Source organism: Erinaceus europaeus, chromosome 5 (assembly GCF_950295315.1).
Source record: "Erinaceus europaeus chromosome 5, mEriEur2.1, whole genome shotgun sequence".
Classification (NCBI taxonomy): Eukaryota; Metazoa; Chordata; class Mammalia; order Eulipotyphla; family Erinaceidae; genus Erinaceus; species Erinaceus europaeus.
Genome location: NC_080166.1, coordinates 50309976 through 50330377, shown reverse-complemented (window position 1 = coordinate 50330377; position 20402 = coordinate 50309976). Strand labels below are relative to the sequence as shown.

The 20402-nt window shown below is 37.4% G+C and overlaps 1 protein-coding gene across 2 annotated transcripts in view; it reads left to right on the top strand.

Moving 5' to 3' along the window:
• ZSWIM6 (zinc finger SWIM-type containing 6) overlaps positions 1-20402 on the top strand; it is a 179384-nt gene that overhangs the window by 118364 nt on the left and 40618 nt on the right. For both annotated transcript variants that reach the window (XM_060191302.1, XM_060191303.1), the window contains exons 3-4: positions 1007-1155; positions 4638-4788. In XM_060191302.1, the coding sequence (XP_060047285.1) occupies positions 1007-1155; positions 4638-4788 (300 nt within the window). The remainder of the gene's footprint in view (positions 1-1006; positions 1156-4637; positions 4789-20402) is intronic.

Below are 20402 nucleotides of genomic sequence, written 5' to 3'. Positions count from 1 at the left end.
CCATTCCCTTTTCTTCCCTCCCCCTCTCCCTCTGACCATCTCCCTCTCTTCCTTCCCTCCCTCCCTCCCTTCTCTCCCTCCCTCCTTCCTCCCTCCCTTCCAGATAAATCGAGAAGGAGGGGCAAGGGACCAGGTGGTGGCACACCTGATTGAGCACACGTGGTAATGTGTAAGGACCCAGGTTCAAGACCCTGGTCCCCACCTGCAGGGGAGGAAGCTTCTCAAGTGGTGAAGCAGTGTTGCAGGTGTCTCTCTCTCTCCTTCTCTTTCTCCCCTGTCCCTCTTTATTTTTCTGCATCCTATCAGATAAGTAAATAGATACTTTAAAAGACAGAGAAATGATTGGGAGATAAGAAGAGAGACACCCGAAGCACTGGTTCACTTCTCATGAAGCGTCACACTGCTCACCCTCGTGCAGGTAGGGACCAGGGCCTTAAACTGAGATGCGTGTACATAGTAGCCTGTGCATTCGCTGAACTCGCTGTCAGCCAACCCGTTTTGTATTTTCTGGGTCGTTTGAAAAATATTTTTCTTGTGTAGTCTACATAGTAAAGCTTTAAAAACAATGTAGATATACAAGGAAATATCTTTATGGTTTGTTTTTTTTAATTCTTTAGTGAACTTGGAATCTCATCTCTAAGGTTATATTCTCTGAAATCTCTTAGTTTCAAGTAAATCTCCATGTTAGCTTAGCACACATCAGGAAAGGCCTAGGGGGCGAAAAAAAGAATAATTCTTGTATTTATGTTTAGCCATACGAGAGAGAGAGAGAGAGAGAGAAAGAGAGAGAGAGAGAGAGAGTGAGAGAGAAAGAGAGAGAGAATGTATGTGTGTGTGTGTGTGTGTGTGTGTGTGTGTGTGTGTGTGTGTGTGTGTGTGTAGATATTGAGATTGTATTAAGACGTGTCCAGGTAAAAAGTATAGCATCTTAATTCAAGTTTATTATCAGTGCTATTAGCCCAGTTTTAATATAGCATATGTGTTATTTTTTTCTTTCTATTTCTAGGTGCTCCTGATCCAACAGCAGGTGCTAGTATAGATGATGAAAACTGCTGGCACTTAGATGAAGAGCAGGTTCAAGAACAGGTTAAACTGTTCCTTTCCCAGGGCGGGTACCACGGATCAGGGAAGCAGCTTAATTTGCTTTTTGCAAAGGTATGAATGTTTATTTTTAAAGAAATATTCTAAATACTAACAGTATTTATATAAGATCATGTTTACTATAGGATACTTGTTTGTTTTTATTTTTTAAGGCTAGAATTTAAGTTAATTAGAAACTTCTGTTGTAATGCAAGCATTAAATTTGCTTGTCAACTTGCGATAAGAGGTGAGACACTTTTGTCTTTTAATTCCTTTTAGTAAAATTGTAACACTTTCAATTTTAAAAAACTTTTCAGCACTAAACTTAGGTAGCTTGATGGTATTTAAGTACCGTTTTTTTCAGGTCTTTTTTCCCTTACTTTCGTTTTTTCTTTATTTAAGTAAATTTTCTCAAGCAGGGTATAACTTTAGTATAGTCCTTAAGGTATGCCTTATATATGTAATTTAATTCTGTCAATATCTTACCTAGTACTTTTTTTTCTTCTACCAGAGCATACTGGTCAGCTCTGGTTTATGGTGGGGCTGGGAATTGATCCTGGGACCTCTGGTTCCTCAGGTACGAAAGTTTTTTTGTATAACCATTATACTATCTCCCCAGCCATTATTTCAGTATCTTTAAATTAGATTCAAAAGCATAAAGTTGCCTAATGTAGACTTGTGTTTAAGTTCTATATTTTACCAAACATGGCCTATGACAAGTTATTTAACTGTTCCCTCATCTATAAAATTAGTTAATAATAGCATATCTCCCAAAGTTATTGTAAGTGTGAAGTTGAATGATAGACCTTAGTAAATGTTAATTTCCTTGACCAAAACTTGATTATTTCAGAAGCAAAATTATTTTGCTAATAAGTTCTTTGTGAACAGAAGCTGTGTCTGTTGCATTATATAGAACTTTTAGTAACATAAGCATAATTCTACATAGTGTATAAAGTGCCTTTTCAGTAATACTAAATCATTGACTCAGTTGTGATGCCTCAGAGCCAGCAGTCTGAAATTAATTTACCATTAGGTTGTAGATGATTGTTGATTAATCGTTCTGGTTTCTAAAAGTGTTTATTTTCACTGATACTGCTGACTGTATAATATACTAGAAACGTACCTGGAGTAAGTCAGGTGGTAGCGCAGTGGGTTAAGCGCAGGTGGCCCAAAGGGCGTAAATATCCTGGTTTGTGCCCCTGGCTCCCCACCTGCAGGGAGTCAAAGAGATCTTTTAAAAAGAAAGAAAGAAAGAAAGAAAGAAAGAAAGAAAGAAAGAAAGAAAGAAAGAAAGAAAGAAAGAAAGAAAGAAAGAAAGAAAAGAAAAAGAAATCTATTGGGGAAATGAACACTAAATGAAACCCAGTATAGAATAATACAGAATAGAAAGAAGTTTTGGTATATTAAACTGGAAGTGTTTCATAGTCTTGAGTCAGTGTAGTACAATGTAGAAGCAGTGTGGGCGTGTTAGACTGGCCTACAGGTGCTGTCTATGACTTGCATATTACATATGCATTGGGGCAACATCTAATTTTGAAATAGCATAACCCTTAAGAAAGATCTGCGTTTTGATTCCACTTGTTCATTTTATCTTTTGTGCAAGTTACTTAACTTCTCTGAAACTTGATTTTAGGATTCATGACTCAGAGATTATAATCCTGCCTACTTTCTATAGTTGTTGAGAAGACTAAATGGTCAGTGAAAAATAAAAAATTCTTTACCATATGAGCAGTAATTGACAACCTTCTTTCCTCCAGTCTTCATTTGTTTGTGACTTCTAGTGTGTCTGTATTGGCAATAAAATCTCTTTTTAAGGCTATTAAAGTAACCCTCCATTTCATAACTCTAGTGATTCAGTGTAGAGATGCTCTTGAATTCTTTACAAAGCTCTAATTCTAAAGTCTGTGAGGGAGTTTTATTGCTTGTCATAGTGTAGGCCTGAGGCAGGATGTATTGATGTTGGGGTTTGGCGTGTTTTATTGAAGATCTGCTTTTTTACTCTTCATTTGCCTTTCACGTAAAGGGAATCTAGAAGAGTAGAATTTCCCCTACCTCCTTTTCTACTTTCTATGATCTTATTTTAATTATCTCCTACAGGAAAAACTGGTCTTGCTTACTTCTTGAACACTTAGCAGTGCACCTATTTTTGAATGGATCCATGCATTTTGCATTTTCCAGTAGAGAACATTCGGCTTGTGTTTGTTTCTTTTCATTAGAATATTTTATTTCTTTTTTATTTTGGAATGTAGCACAAAAGTAATAGTCAGAACTTGAGGTTCCAACTTGAGTTTCTGACTTGAGAGGCTGAATTACATATGTCACAATTCTGTTTCTTATATCCATCACTTAGAGCAAACGGGTTCTTCATCCTGTAGCCTTGTTCATGCAAAAACAGTGCAAAAAACAGTCCCATCTTAGTGAATAGATGTGTGGTGCTGCTCTTTATGTTAAAAGGAATTGGTGAGACATAAAGAAGTCATACAGCTCTTGTGAATATAAATTGGTGCTTTTTTTTTTTTTTAATTTAAGAAAGGAGACATTAACAAAACCGAAGGATAGGAGTGGTACAACTCCACACAATTCCCGTCACCCAATCTCCATATCTCATCCCCTCCCCAATAGCTTTCCCATTCTCTATCTCCCTCTGGGAGCATGGACCCAGGGTCATTGTGGGGTGCAGAAGGTGGAAGGTCTGGCCTCTGTAATTGCTTCCCGGCTGAACATGGGCATTGACTGGTCGATCCATACTCCCAGTCTGCCCTTCTCTTTCCCTAGTAGGTTGGGTCTCTTGGCAAGTGTAGCTCCAGGACAGTCTGTTATATTTCGATAAAGTTGTTTCCTTAAATAAACCCCCCCCCCAAAAAAAATATCTGAAGGATAGATTATACTATTACAGACATCAGTTCACTTTAGAAGACCCCAAAAGACTTCTTGATAGACTGCTATAGTAACTACTGCTCTGGTAAGTACAATTAACTGGAGAATCAGGAATATGCTAAATAATTTGTCCTGGTATTGTTTTCTATAGACTGCCCCCCAATCTGTATATACATATTTATATACATATAAATACATATACATCCATATGTGTATGCTATCCATGTGTGTGTGTATTGAATTGGGAAGTTAACTAAACTTATTTTCTTCTTGTGGATTCTACAATATATATTTTTTAAAAAAGTTAAACTGCCATATAAGATAGAGATTAATTTTTAACGTTTGTTTCTCTAAGAGATTTGATTTCAAGACTTCCACTTAGTTCTGTCACCTCTACCCATGAAAGAAAAATATATATGTATTACTACTTTTTAAATATATATTTATTTTCCCTTTTGTTGCTCTTTTTTATTGTTGTTGTAGTTATTTTTTTCTTTTTTAATTTTTTTAAGCCAGAGCACTGTTCAGCTCTGGTTTATGGTGGTGCGGGGGATTGAACCTGGGACTTTGGAGCCTCAGGCATGAGAGTCTGTTTGCGTAACCATTATGCTATCTACCCTCCGCCGATATTACTATTTTTGACAGTTTTTTTTTTCTAAAATTGTATTTTCCCCTACTAGGTGCGAGAGATGTTGAAGATGAGGGACTCGAATGGGGCCCGCATGTTGACGCTGATAACAGAGCAATTCATGGCTGACCCCCGCCTGTCACTTTGGAGGCAACAAGGCACTGCAATGACTGACAAATATAGACAGCTCTGGGATGAACTGGGTAAACATTAAGTTTCCTGATGGATTTCCATTGAGTTGTGTATGGAGAAGCCTATAGTGACCGTTTAAGGAAAATGATTAGCTGATTACTATAGAGAGTTACTCATACAAGCACTTGTTAGAAGAATATGAAGAATGATACTTGGGCCATTTCAGGAAACAAAGCAATCTTTCCAGTTTCAGGAAAATTAACTGATCTTGAGGACAGCAAGCACAAGAACCTGCCTCTTAATCTTTGGGGATAAAAAGCAGTATTACTTCAAAATAGATGTTTTTTATATTAGATTTGAATACTTTCTAAAACAATACTGTTACCAATTCAACTAAAATCTGGCTGTTTTCTTCCCCTTTGCCTAGGTAATGAGTATCAAGGGTAGTTGTACTGTTTGTCTGTTTCAGATTTAGATAAACTGTTGTTTGTTAGGATGGGACAAATTGAGCACACTCTCTCTCTCTCTTTTTTTTTCTTCTTCTCAAATTCCTAATGGTTAAAGTATAAATATAGTAGGAGTTGGAAGAAAATGAAGAATACATTAGACACATCAAATTTCTGGCAATTTGGTGAGGGGAGGTAACTCTTGGTTTCCTATTTTCTAGGAAAATAATAGATATTGTAATTTCTATTAAGATGCCATATTAAAAAAAATTGAATTTCTGACAAATACTATGTCAGTGCCTTTTTCGATTTTATCTTGTAGCTAGAGATAGGTAGTACAAGATCATAGTCTCAGTTCACGTGTAGAACACTTAAATGTCTTTACTTACTTTCTTCCTTTTGGCTGACTAAAGATGGATTACATCCGGCTGCTTGAGCCATATCTAAGTCTAGACCAAGAGAAACTGTTGTTTGTGTGAAGATATCTCATGGTCATAATAGTTGGAAGGGCTATTTGTGATGAGCTGTTTACAGGTGAAAACTGAAGTGGAGCCTGGGGAGTTTAAGAAACATCCACAAGTTCACTGTGTATGCCCTGTGTTGATACAGCAAGTTAGTGTAGAATTTGGCATCAAAATTTCCTTTTTGCCAATAACAAGATGTGTATTCAGAACTTGGCTGTGAATGGTAACTTTTTTTTTCTTTTTTCTTTTTTTTTTTTTTAATTTGTTAGCTACTTAGCAACTGTTAGATATTTGTTGACCTTTTTCTTTGACATTTGTGTTTCATATCTTATAGTAATGTAATGCTTTCCTAGATAACTAAAGTAGTAGTGCCCTTCCCCCAATTATTTTGTAATTACAGTAGATAATTTCAATATGTTAAAAGGATGTTTGAAAATGGAGAGATAGTAGTAGATAGTTTAGAATATTGACTTGGTTTTACAACCAAATAATTGTTAATTTTATAACTGTACAGTAAATGTTCACTCAACTAATTTCTATGAGTAAAAAGGATTATTATTAAGTTATAATGGGAATCATTTAAGGACAATAATTGAATTAATAGTAGGTAACAGTTGTAACTTAAACATAAAATTGCAAATTAACAATCAGAGATAAGCTAAATGTTTTGGTTACAAAAAGTACAAGTGATATAGTCAAATAAAAGTTGTTCTTTAATTCATTGATCACATCTGACTTTTCCAGGTTCTGTAAAACATACCTCAACCTTCAGTCAAAACTTAAATTCTCATTAGTGGGAGTTTCCATTAATTGATTCTGATTATATTATAGTAGTCTCTGAGAGACTACTCTGACAGACTAGTACTAGACTAGAACTTGTAGACTGGCCAGATTACGTCTACTTATGTGTCAGACACTTTTGACTTCCCAGATTTTAGTTTAGAATGAAGAACACATCTTTTTGCTCTTGTGTTTTGTTTTTTATAAAGCCCATCCATACCCCACCCCATCCCACCTCTCTCATTGCTAATCTGCTATAAAATCTCTGTATTCTGTGGCAAGCAAAGGTCACTTGCCATTTTAATGGAGTCAAAGTTCTATGAAGAATTTTATGGAGAAATAACAGTAGTTATGACACCTTAATACTCATTCGCCTAAAATTAACTAAAAGTTGCTTCTGGACTACAAAAACGAAGGATTTTTACTTAATAAAATGGGGGAATTTGACTTGGTGCCCCTACACAGGACTCACATTGCTTCAAGGCCCTGCTTTGGAATTAAATGCTGAGCACTGCCAGATGCCAGACATTGAGAAGAGGCTGAGTTTTGTCGGCAAATGGGATCTGCAAGTTAATTGGTGTTTTCTGCAGGCTTCTGGCTGTGAAATGAAATTGGAAGCCCTTTAGCCACATGGATAATACAGGACCTGAATACAAATGTCACATGTCACCATCAGGACCCACTGTGAGACAATAGTGTTCCCACTCCGACACTGCACCATTACAGATCATTTAAATATGGGGATTACATTTAAACTAAAAGCCCCATTTGCCTTTTACTGCAATTTAAATGTCCTCTTAGCAAAAGCTAAGTGACAAATTAAATGAAAAAAGTGCCCACATTTTTAAAGCTGTAATGCAAAACAACCTTTTATTGCTTCTCATGTGCCACGAATGAATCATTATACTTGTCAACCCTAAACCAAGCCATAATTGGAGCAGCTACTGTTATCAGAGTGGGGCCGCTCTGTGACAGCTTAATAAAAGCTGAAACTGTTAAATTAAATCTCAGATGCTTAACTCCTTAGCACTGGTGAATTCGATGGGTCCATTTCTGGCAATAACCAAACACTAGGAAGAAGAAAAAAGATTTCTGGCTTGGAAACCTTAATGATGAAAATGTACAAGTAAGTGCATTTTTGCCAAGTTGCCATGCTTCCTGGCAGAGGAATTTGGAGGCATGTGATTGCTAGCCAGATTACAAGATTTAATTTCTTTTTTTATAGAATCACATATACCTCTCCCCACAATTTATACTTTTATATGTGACTTGTTAAATTTAAATTTTCATACTTTGTAATTACCATACTCATCTAACTTTTTCCCTCTTGCAGAAATATACATGCTTCCTTGGGGGTAGCAACAAGCCCTGGCCATTCTCTGACTAATGGATTGATAGTTCTCAGTTCTTTTCTAAAATAAGTGGCTAGGATAATTATTTGGTTAGTGTTGGGGCGTGTGTGTGTGTGTGTGTGTGTGAGAGTGAGAGAGAGAGAGAGAGAGAGAGAGAGATAGAGACTCCTTCATCTTCATAATATAGTATGAAATAGATACAGATCATAGTACTAAAATCCTGTTTACTACATCTCACCAGCAGACCCATTTTCTTTTGCCAAGATCAGTTCTTCAAATATAATTTCACTTTCTTTTCATGATGTTCATTTTCCTCAACACATTGCAGTCTTTTCAAGAGAAGTGTTGTTGCATCACAAGCAACTATAAGAGAATGTATATATTACACCTTTTGGAGGAAAAATTATAATGTTGGTAGAGGCCGTACATTATATCAAGGCTACAAATTTGAACTATAGAAAAAACATCTATTCTTTACTCATGGTACACAAATTTCTCTGGAGAGTAGAACTAACCCTTATATTTCAAAGAACACGGTGCTGATTGGTAGCAAGCATACCTACTGTTAGGCCTAATGGCTGTCTGTTCAGCAAACTTAATTACTGTGGGGGTCTAAAGGGGTGAGTATATATGGTAACCTCTTATCCGAGTTGATGGGTCTCTTTCCTTAAATGTCTTGCTAGGCTATAATTTTACTTTGCTTCATAAAACTATAGATTTTAACTGCCAGTCTGTTAAGTCCTAATTAAAGTCAATGTCATGAGAGAGAAAGTCAAATGAGGTTTAATTACAGTGTTATCACAGGGAAAACTCATAAATTTTTATTTTCAACTATTGTAAAATTCATCTCCCCCTTAAAAGAATTTGTAATTTTAAAATTCATTTATTTTTGAGCTGAGTCATGTTTGCTTTCTAGCACGTGAAACCTATTTCTTAGAGGTAAGAGACTAGACTGTCTTTGTGAGACACTAGATCTTTTGAACTTTGTCATTCATCAAACAAAAACAAGATAATATATTTCAAAATTCGTTTTGAAGCATATATTTTGGATACCTAATTCTCAGAAATAGAAGTAGCTCACAGTTTTTCTCTAGTTTGAATTACATTGAAGGATTACTTCAGCCACTTATTAAGTAACAGCTATGATATTCCTAAAAGGGTGCTGTGATGGGTAGATTGGGTGTACAGATTAAGAGCACGTGGGAATAGGCGAATTCTGTTTAATAGTAGAGAATTTAGCCCACCCACTGGCATTACATTTATTGCAAAACACTAAAAACTAACTCTCCATAAATGCAGATTGCTGTCCCATCTCACTCCCTGGATTCCCAAATGCAAATATTAATCTCTGTATGTTTTCTCTGCACTCAACAATATTATCAATATTAACAATATTATCCCCTCCCCAAGATCACTTCTCAACTCTGGTATATAGCGTGAAAGGCATGAGAGTCTTTGCATAACTATTATGCTATCTCCCTTTTCCACAATGTTATTCCTGACTAGTGATAAAAATATATGTTTAAATCTATCACTTTCAATCTATGTCATTATATGTTTAAAATACCAATATATGTTTAAATCTATCACTTTCTATAGAATTCCTCTAAAAGGCCCACTGTACATAAACAGAAGTAGAGTTTCATAGTAGACACTATTTTGGAGATACTTCTGGTGAGTTTTCTGGGAAAATGATGATTGAACTCTCTGTAACCTATTAGCTTACTAATTTCCCCCACTGATTTGAGTCCCTTACTTAGTTTCTGTAGTAAATTCTAATTCAAACTTTTTTCATATTCTGGAGTTAATGGTGATTAGTGAATGACCAAGATTAGCTCTACTTGCTGAGTATTAGACGTAAGCATTCCGGGAGTCGGGCGGTAGCGCAGCGGATTAAGTGCAGTTGGCGCAAAGCGCAATGACCAGCATCAGGACCCCAGTTTGAGCCCCTAGCTCCCCACCTGCAGGGGAGTCGCTTCACAAGTGGTGAAGCAGGTCAGGTCTTCAGGTGTCTATCTTTCTCTCCCCCTCTCTGTCTTCCCCTCTTCTCTTCATTTCTCTCTGTCCTATCCAACAACAACATAAATGGCAACAATAACAATACCGACAACAAAAGGGGAAAAATTGCCTCCAGGAGCAGTGGATTCGTAGTGCAAACACCATACCCCAGCAATAACCCTGGAAGCAAAAAAAGAAAAAAGAAAAAGAAGGCATTCCACTGTGCTTTAACACACAGTTTCCTCTTTACTAGTTCTATAGAGAAAACAGCAGTCCCCAGATCCCACTTGCTGTTAGTAAAAGACTTGGAAACTTCCAGATAGTTTTTAAGTGTATATTTAATCCTGTGAACCACCTGGCCAATTTGTCTTCCCTGTGCATAAGTAGAATATTACTTAAACCATTCATGCCTTCTAGTTAGCTTTTCTATAAGTTTTGCTATGGTCGATCAGTATATTAAGCACTACATCCACAGGAATAGTCTACTTCATATTAATGATGCTGCTGGTAGCAGAGAGACAGTAGACATGTCCAACTCTTAGGAGACATGAGGAATTAGAACAACCAAAACGAAGAGCACTTTGATAGGTTTATTTATTCACATATTAGTACAGTCTTTTGGAAAAATGGAATTTAATATCAGGTGTTCCAAAACAGGAATAAGCTCAATCAGGGAAACTATAAAATTGCCAGGCTCGTTATAAAAATATTGTTTTTCTGACCTTATAATCTAACTTTAAAGAGGAGAAATAATAGACTTCACAGGACCTATACTTTTGATTTTTTTTTCCAGTCAGATGTCAACATTTATTTACCAGGCACTGATAAATGTGCTAAGCACTTAATGCATGCATTATTTTATTTAATTTTACTGCAACCCTGTGAATTAAGTGTCATAATTAACCTTGATTTTAGAGCTGATACATATATTTTTAAGGAGGCTAGATGATATACCTGAGGTTACTCACTGCAGCAAAACAAGAATTTGAACTCAGATGTCAGTGATTTGAAAGATTTAACCACTGAACCAGACACCATGTTCATAGCTTGCTTAGGGAAAAGAAGACTGTAACACACATGTCTACTCCAAGCAGGTGATGCTCACGTAGATGGCAGTGAGCTTTTTGACTTAATCTAGTGGTACAACCATGTTTGCGGGGAAAACAAAACATTAGTATATATTCTCCAAATGTTATTGAGAATTGTGTTACATACTACATTGTAAACAAGCTTATTTATTATAAAACACAGATACCTAGCAGCTTTGAAGTTTGTTCTGTTTTTCTCGTCCTTGCTCTGGAGTCCATGAAGACCCTTATTAGTAGGTTGTTGCCTCTGCCCTGCTCCAAACCAAGTCCTAATGATTTATCTTGTTTATCTCATGTGTTCTGTAGGCTCTGTAGATCTCCGCTGCACTTGACCTAGCCTGTCCTGCTTGGGAACAGAGTTGTGTGGTTTTGACTCAGTCTCTGCACCCCCTCTTGTTATTCAGAACTCCTAAATACAGAGGCTTTGTCCATTGTGGTGTTCAGGAGACTTTGCTTTCCTCCAGCACTGATCTTACAATGCCTATCTGCTGCTGGGTCCTCATTATCAGGGCCTGGTTTCTTTCACTGTTGTGTGTTTCTGCTGCTTTTTGTCTCAAATCTGAGACCTCTGTGTTCTTGGGTTAGAGGCCTCTGGATTTTGCTTTGCTCTGGGGATAAGGAGGATTTGTTCTCTACTTCTTTAAGTAGGCAGAGTAATTTTTAATTTGGGCCAGAAGTTAGCTAAAAGACCATCTGTGGTTCTGTACACTAATATGTAAGCAAGCATATGATAAATATTTTCTCTGTAATACTCTAGCAAGCTTTCTCTTGACTGCAGCTATTAGGACTCATTTAGTAGACTATATGAGGAAGAATAGTAAAGAAAAAAACTATTGACTTATGTTAGGAAACTTTTTTTCTTAATTCAGTGCTGAATTTTTAAATATTTATTCTCTTTGGTTGCCCTTGTTTTATTATTGTAGTTATTATTATTGTTGTCATTGTTGGATAGGACAGAGAGAAATGGAGAGAGGACTGTGGAGAGAAAGACAGACACCTGCAGACCTTTCACCGTTTGAAGTGACCCCCTGCAATTGGGGAACTGAGGGCTTGAACAAGGATCCCTACGCCAGTCCTTGCGCTTGGCGCCACATGCGCTTAACCCGCTGCGCTACTGCCCGACTCCCTAAACTCATGTTATTATGTATGTGCTCTACTGCTGAGCCCCCCTCCTGGGTCCAGTATTTTAATTTTACTTTTCTGAGAGAAAAAGAGAAAAGAACATACATACTTTGCTGTTTATTATAGGAGATCTTCATATACCGTCTATATTATATTGGCCGTTTGGAAAAGTCATGCTACATTTTTAATAGAAAAACACATCATGACTTTGGAAGAAATATATATTTAGTATTGGATTGAGATACAGAGAAATTAAAAGGGGAAGATAGAGAGAGGGAAAGAGACAAAGACACCTGCAGCCCTGCTTCACCATTTGTGAAATTTCCCGCCTGTGCGTGGGGACCAGGAGCTTGAGCCTGGGTCCTTGAGCTCCGTAATGTGTGCAGTGAAGCTGGTGTGCCATTACCGGCTCCCCACCATGATTTTTCCAGCAACCTGATATATGTAGTATTCTGGTAGAAATATTTATATACTTAATTGGGTTTTAATCATTTTCTTTCATGCTATCTTATGATTATTATTTTTATTTACTTATTGGCTAGACATAGCTAGAAATTCAGAGGGAAGGTTGTGGTAGAGAGGGAGAGACAGAGAGACACCTGCAGCACAGCTTCGTCTCGTGCAATGCTTTCCCCAAGTATGGTGGCACCAGGGTCTCGAACTTGAGTCCTTGCACACTGTAACATGTGCACTCAACCAGGTTTGTCACCACCCGGCCCCTTAAGCTACCTTTTTAATTTACATTATTCCATTGGTAGCTACATTTCTCACTTCATAGGAATGTCAGAGCATTGGCATGATGAAGCCTCTCCCTCACAACAACTTGAGAAACATTCTCTCAAGTTTTCTCCATTCCTAAGAATTAGCATCATACTTATCTTTAAGAAACTGTCATCTAACTAGAGTTTCCTTGCTAGATCAGAGATCTCTAGAGAGTATCTTCATGGTAAATGCGGGGGGCGGGGAGGGGTGAAAGAGAGTGAAAATGAAGACAGACAAACTGGGGATAGTTTCTTTTCACCATTTCTAACCTTAAAGTGACAGCACACAGAAATTAATGAGGTCTGTGAAACCTCATTTTAAGCCATTTTAAGTTCCCAAGGGCTTCACTGGGACTCAAGGATGCCCAGAACTAGAATGAAAGAAAAAGAAAGCAAGGGAGGTCTAAAGTAGTCGCTCTGTATGTGCAGGCATCACACAGTGTTTTACAGGTGTTACATTTAATTTTAGTTTGGGTTGATAAACAGATGGAAGAGAACCGAAGGAAATGATTACTGGTTGTACCCTAAACAAGTAGTGTTCAGACAGTCTCACGGAAGCCCGGGATGGGGATGGGGATGGGCATGGCGTGGGGATGAGTGGAGGTGTTTCTTAATACCGACAGAGTGACTGACCGCTGTGTGGTGTCCACTGTGCTTTCCTTTATGGTGTCTCTGGAACAAAGAATTCTTGAAATTGGTTTAATGCCTACTTGATAGTTGCTATCTTCAGTAGGCTTTTTTAAAAACAACATTTTTCATATTTATTTTCCCTTTTATTGCCCTTACTGTTTTTTTATTGTTGTTGTAGTTATTGTTGTTGTTGTTATTGATGTCATCATTGTTAGATAGGACAGAGGGAAATGGAGAGAGGAGAGGAAGATAGAGAAAGGGAGATAGAGCAGACCTGCTTCACCACCTGTGAAGCAACTCCCCTGCAAGTGGGGGGGGGGGGCCTGAGGCTCGAACCAGGATCCTTATGCCAGTCCTTGCGCTTCACACCAACTGTGCTTAACCCGCTGCACTACCACCCAACTCGCCTTCAATAGGCTTTGTGCAGTGGGGGTGGGCCAAGCAATGGCAACATCTGGTAGAGCACACATGTTGCAGTGTGGGAGCACTCAGATTCAAGTCCCTGTTCCCCACCTATAGGGGGAAGCTTCATAAGCAGTGACGCAGTACTGCAGGTGTCTCTGTTCCTCTCTGTCTCCCCCTTCCTTCTCAATTTTCCTATCCAAAATAATTAAATAAAATAGTCATCCCTTTTAGAGATAGCAAGTAATGACTTTTAAACTTATACAAATAACTTCCCTATGTATTTTGGGAAGGGAGACAGATTGGTAATTTCTCAAAGAAGGCAAATGTTTATGCAATTACTGTAAGCGTGTCTGAAAATTGCATAGCATTATTAAAAAATTTTATTTAAAAATTCCAAATTAGGGATATGACTGTATAGTAAAATACATTTGCCTTCTAATGTTAAGTTGTTTCCATGTTCCTAGGGCTGTCTTCTCAGCCTCTGCTGTTTATGGAGATAAGAGTAGCAAGGACTGCTGATGGTTACACCCAAGTGTCCCTGTGATCGCTTTCTGCTATTACCAGGCAGACCTTCTTCACCCTGGGACATGCTTCCTACCCTCTTCCATTTTGGGGTACTTTAATAAATTTTAAATTTTGCTTTGGCATACCTGGAGGAAAGAGATGAGAATCATTCAGAAATTAGGAATCGACTTAAGCTGTCAGCTGCCTTTAAATCGGAAGCCACATTCTTCCTTTGTAGACAAGCAAGGGTTGATGGAAAGACCGAAATGGGGCACTTGAATTAAATAGAAGATTGGATCCAGGAGAAAACTCTACTAGGATAATATTTTCATGATTAAAAAAAGAAATTGGCCGTCCTTTTTTTGCCAACCTCTGCGATTATATACCCAGCAGCTTGCTCTCTCCAGATATTAATCATACACAGAAGATGTTCATTAGGGTTCTAGGTAGCACTATTACAGAGAGGATTCATGTTTAATTTGAAGCCTTAAAGCCGTTCACTGTAGTTGTCCTGTCAGTAGTTGTCTTTTTTAAAAATTCCTTTAATATTTATTTATTCCCTTTTGTTGCCCTTGTTTTATTGTTGTTGTTGTTGTTGGATAGGACAGAGAGAAATGGAGAGAGGAGCAGAAGATAGAGAGGGGGAGAGAAAGACAGACACCTGCAGACCTGCTTCTCCGCTTGTGAAGCGACTCCTGCAGGTGGGGAGCCAGGGGCTTGAATCTGGATCCTTGCGCCCGTCCTCACGCTTTGCGCCAAGTGCGCTTAACCACTCTTCTACCACCCAACTCCCCAGTTGCTGTCTTTATTGCGACACTTAAAACTAATTTCAGAGACACTTCACTATTTTTTATCCCTGTATTAGTTTCCAAATGGCAATGAACCACTTTTTTTTTCTTCCTTCCTGCTAGTGACAGGACTGAAAGTGACATGTTTCTGTTTGGCTGCTGTTATTTTTATTCTGGGAAGTGTGAAGGTTGTAAAGACATGTACCAGGCATATATTGATTACCTAGTAAAAATATGTAAGTAGGAAATGAAAAGTGAGTACACTTGGTGTTGTGAAAGCAATGACTAAATGGAAGTAACCTGCACTGTGTCTTTAGTTCTTTTCCTACTCTTCTTCTGGTCTATCCCTCCTTTGCTTATATACCAATGGGCATCTTCATGGGTAATTGTGTATGCATGAAGACACATACTCTCCACACGTGCGCATGCGCGCGCACACCCAAATACACACGTACAAACAGGTTAGACTACAGAAGGGCAGTGTACCCCCTTGCCATCAGTGCTGCAGGTAATCTATTGCATTAATGAGCTGGTCAGTGGGAAATGCATGGGGAGTGATTATACTATCATACACAATACAGTCAGCATGAAGCACTTGTCAGGACCAGTACATCAAAGTTTAATTCAGTAATAGAATGGATTAGATACAAAATGAAACATTCTCTTTTCTACAAAACTCAACATCCATTGCAGGCTCTTTCTGAAATTCACAAGAAAAGTCAGTGTAGTGTTTTTATGAAGAAATTGCACTTCTAGTATGTCCAGAATACTGCAAGCCTTTTTCTTAAAAGTTTTATGCAGCTATAGTGCTGTCGCATGTACCTGATGGGTGTTCTGTAGTCATAATCTGTGACAAATTCAGTTTTTTTGATAGAACTTAGTGCCTTCTGTCCTAAATTGGTTCTCCATGGTAAGTGAACCAGGGCTGCTGTACAAGTGGCCTTCTGAAGCACTTACTTATAAATAATGGCAGTGAGCAATAAAGGGCTTCACCAGAGCAGTAGGTATGCTACCAAGAACTTTATTGTTTACAGTATCGTATGTTTCTTTGTGGAGAGGGAAGGGGAGTTGACCCAATACAACCGAAGACAACTGGAAAAAAAATGTAAAATATGTTTCAAAAAAAAGATTTTGATCTTTACATATACTATGTGGATTCCTGGATAGTCTCTTTATCTTAGCAAGAAATCTATTTCCTTATTTGTGAAATGAGCAAAATGCAGATTCTTGAGGACTAAAATAAAATAATTTATGTAGTGGAAAACACTTTTTATTCCGGAGTCTTTTGTTTCTGTTAGGAAACTGGGCCCATTGAGAAGCCTGTGGAAAAGAAGACTCATTGAACACCTTAAGGCATCTTTTCAGAAATGGACTATATAAGCTTAATATCAGAATTATTGGAGGAATAAAGGAACTCTTAAAATAAGTAATAGTCTTTCATTATATCCTATTCTCTTTCTGCCCATCTCTCCTTATTTCCTTTCCTCACTTTCTTGAAAAGGAAAAAAGTGAAAAAGTGACAAAGATACTGGCTCTGGTCATTTCCTATAGAGAAAGGCTCTTTATGAGATCAAGTTGTTTTTGATGGATCTTACAACAGTGGCAGGTCAGACTGAATGGAAAGACTACATATTAAACAAGGCCTACAGGTTTGCCCACAAATCCAGGATACCAGTTAACTGTTTTTTAAATATAGTTTCTTTCTTGCCAGCAAGAAGATGGTTATTTTACTTCAGTCTTTTCTCAAATCCTAATTAATGCTGAAGGCTTAGATCTGCTTGATCTCAGTATTCACAAAAACTCTCTTTAGATTTTCTCTGAGGTTTTATTTTATAATTTAAAATCATTTATTTTATTGGGTACAGAGAGAAAGATATAGATTCATAGATAGACAGACAGACAGACAGACATAGACAAATAGACCAATTGACCGACCAAATCACTGCTCAACTGTGGCTTATGGTGGTACTAGGGTTTGAACCTGTGGCCTCACAGCCTGGATGATGAAAGTCTTTTCCATCGTCACTGTGTTTTCTCCCAGCCCTCCCCTGAGAATCATTTGAAAACTCTCCAGAAGTGTTTTAGTCAACTAGAAGGTAGCACACCAAATTTAAACTAAGGACAATGTTTTTACCATTTATACTTACTTTCTAGTCGTGAATGCCTAACATATTAATACTGTATTGTCCTGAGAACAATGTTCTAATTAGGGTCACAATTTTCCTGTGACCTGACCCAAGAAATTTTATGACTATCGTTGAGCTGGCACAACTAATTATGCTAGTGATCTCCTATTTGTGACTGCAATTAGGCATTTCATGGCCTCTAAATACGTATAATTAGTTAATTGAATCATGCATGAAACTCCAGCCTTTTGTAATAGCCTCTGAGAACTTAAATAGATTTGATAAATATTTTGAATGGCTGTAAAATGGTGCTGCCCTGAGAAATACCAAAACTATTTTGCTTTACCTTCTACTATTTCATAAGGATAAATATGTGCAAAAAATAGAAATTAAACTTTCATTAAGTACTTTTTATTCTTCACCCTTGAGACAAAAGGGAGGAATTATTGATCTTTCTTAGCCTCACCTTTGTTTTTCATTTTTGATTTTTTTTAAAGATTTAGTTATTTTCATGAGGGAGAGAGAGGTCATGGAAGGTTAGGTGCAGAGCCCAGCTGTGGCTTACACAGTGCTGAGGAGCAGCCCGTCCCCACACATAGAAGTCCTGGGCTCACTACTGAGCCTGTAAGAGAAGGTGTGTAGTTCCCCCCGCTCACCACTGCCATTTGCCCCAAGCTCTCCTGTAACATTATACATATACTTCCTCCTAGAAAATAAATGGAAGAGAAACTGTAAACAAACAAACAAACAAATCCAAAGTATCTTTCATAGATAACATGGCTTTTTATTAACAACAGTGACCAAAAAAACCAAACAACTTACAGAAGAAGGAACTTAACAAATGCCATTTTATTGACATGGGGAAAGTAGCACTGGCTCGAGAATGGCCAGTTGGCTCATTCAGTCACAAATCATAATACTCCACCCAGCAGACACCCAGTCACACACAAATGCATTAGCTCAGAATTGCTGACACGGGCCCACTGTAGTGGGCCTCATAATACATCATCATATTTTCAGAGAAAACAGCTTTCTTCTGACTTGAATAATCAATCTTGAGTTGTAAGTTGAGCTTTTGATTGTTTATCTGCTGTTTTAATCTACAGTGAAATTACTTATTTGCTATGCCTGTCAGTCCTGAAAAATGCAGTTTTCTTTTATTTAGGTTTTTTTTTGCTGGACCTTTATAGGTTTTGGTTGAATGTTCTTTTTTATTTTTTTCCTGTCTCTCTTTTTTAATTTGTGGTTCACAAAATCACAAAATTAAGAGTAGTCTCATGAGAGCTATAGTGGGAATGGAGAGAGCATAGCGTCTTGGTGGGTACACTGGAGCTATACCTGTTTATTTTTTACTAGAGCACTGTTGAGCTCTGGCTTATGGTGGTGCAGTGGCTTAAACCTGGGACTTTGGAGACTCAGGCATGAGAGGTTGTTGGGATAACCATATACTCAGCCTATACCCATTTAATTTTGAATATACTTTCTATATATGCAAAAGATATGTTTTCAGTATGTAAGAATACATGACTAAAGTTCAAAGTTGATTAACCATACATTTAGACTACTTCGTAGTTTTAGACAGTTGTTTACTATTTGTATTCCAATGCTGAAGTAAGAGGCATGGGGAGAGTTCATTCAAACTACTAGAATCATTAATCTTGGGCTTTGTGTATATTAATTTGAATTCTAATTTACATAAGTACTTTCTGGGTCCGGGCGATGGCATACCTGGTTGAACGCAGATGTTACAATGTGAAAGGACCTGAGTTCAAGCCTCTGGTCCCCACCTGTAGGGGGAAAGCTTTGCGACTGGTAAGCATGGCTGCAGGTCTCTGTCTCTCTCCCCCTCTTTCTCCCCCTTACCTATCAATTTTTTTTTCTTTATAGAAATAAAGATAATTTAAAAAATTTTAAAGTACATTCTGATCACTGCAGAGTTAGACAGAAGGTTAAATATTAATGCTGATTAAGAATATTAAAGGCCAGGGATATAGCTAGATTACCTGAAGTCCCAGTCTTCAGCACCATCTTCTTCCAGAGCTGTGGTTATCTCTCTCAGTAACGAATAGATGATTTTTAATGAAAAGAATATTGGTATTGGTGCATACTTGACAACAAATTCTTTTATCTTTACGATCAGCAGAATCTGTCTGCTGTTTTCTGAACCTGATTCCTTATCTATAAAGCAAGTCTCTTACTGAGGACGAAATGTGAAATACTTAACACACAGTAACTAATAGGTAACTTCAATAAATGGCAGAAATTACTTTTGTCATACACACACACACAAACACACAAACATGTTTATGGATGCTATTCACTATTTACAATATGTGAGCTGAGTTAGATGAGGTGATCTTTGTACCCTTAAGACAGACATCTTGAATCTTTAAATGTAGACTCTAAGTAGATAACTTGATTTGTCACCTTATTGTTAGAATTTTCCTTGGAGGGGAATAATTAGCATAGAAGGCAGCATTCAGTGTATTATAGAATGTGTTGGTGCCTTTTACTCTATTACATTTCCAATAATTATTTGTTTTTTTGCCTGATTTCTCATGTTGGATGACTTGTTTTACTTGGATTGTTTTAATGACAGTGTCCTCATATTAAATGATACGTACTTAAGATTTATGTAAAACAGTTCATTTTGTAACCTAGCAGATTTTTCATATTTCTTGGTAATTGTGATAGATTAAAGCCCCCAATGCTTTGGCAGTCACTCATTGACACGTGGGCTTATGTTCTCTCTTATCTAAACAATTTTTATAAGTGTCTGACTAACAGAATGTGACAGAGTAGAGCTGGGCCAATTTTTGGACTCAAGCCTTAGTTGGCGTGCAAAATCTGCTTTCTGTCTCTTAAAAGTTCCATTTTAGAGCCTTGTGTTTCAGTGTAAGAAGTTTGGCTATTCATAGATTGTACATACTATACACACGGATGGCATTGTTGGGTCAGGAACAGAGTAGGAAAGAATTTCTGATCTGCAGATACTTAATATACAGTGACATATTGGGGCATTATGTTTTACATAGTATAGGTAGCCAAAAGGGTCCTTATGAAACTGATAATACTTCATGCTATTTTAATGGTTATTTCCCAAATAGTGCAGAATAATCTGTGAAAATGAAGTTGTTATTTAAAGCTAACTCTAATCTCTCTCGTCATGTTTGTCAGTTTCATATGAGGGAATAATGCCAAACAACTTTCAGAGTATCTCA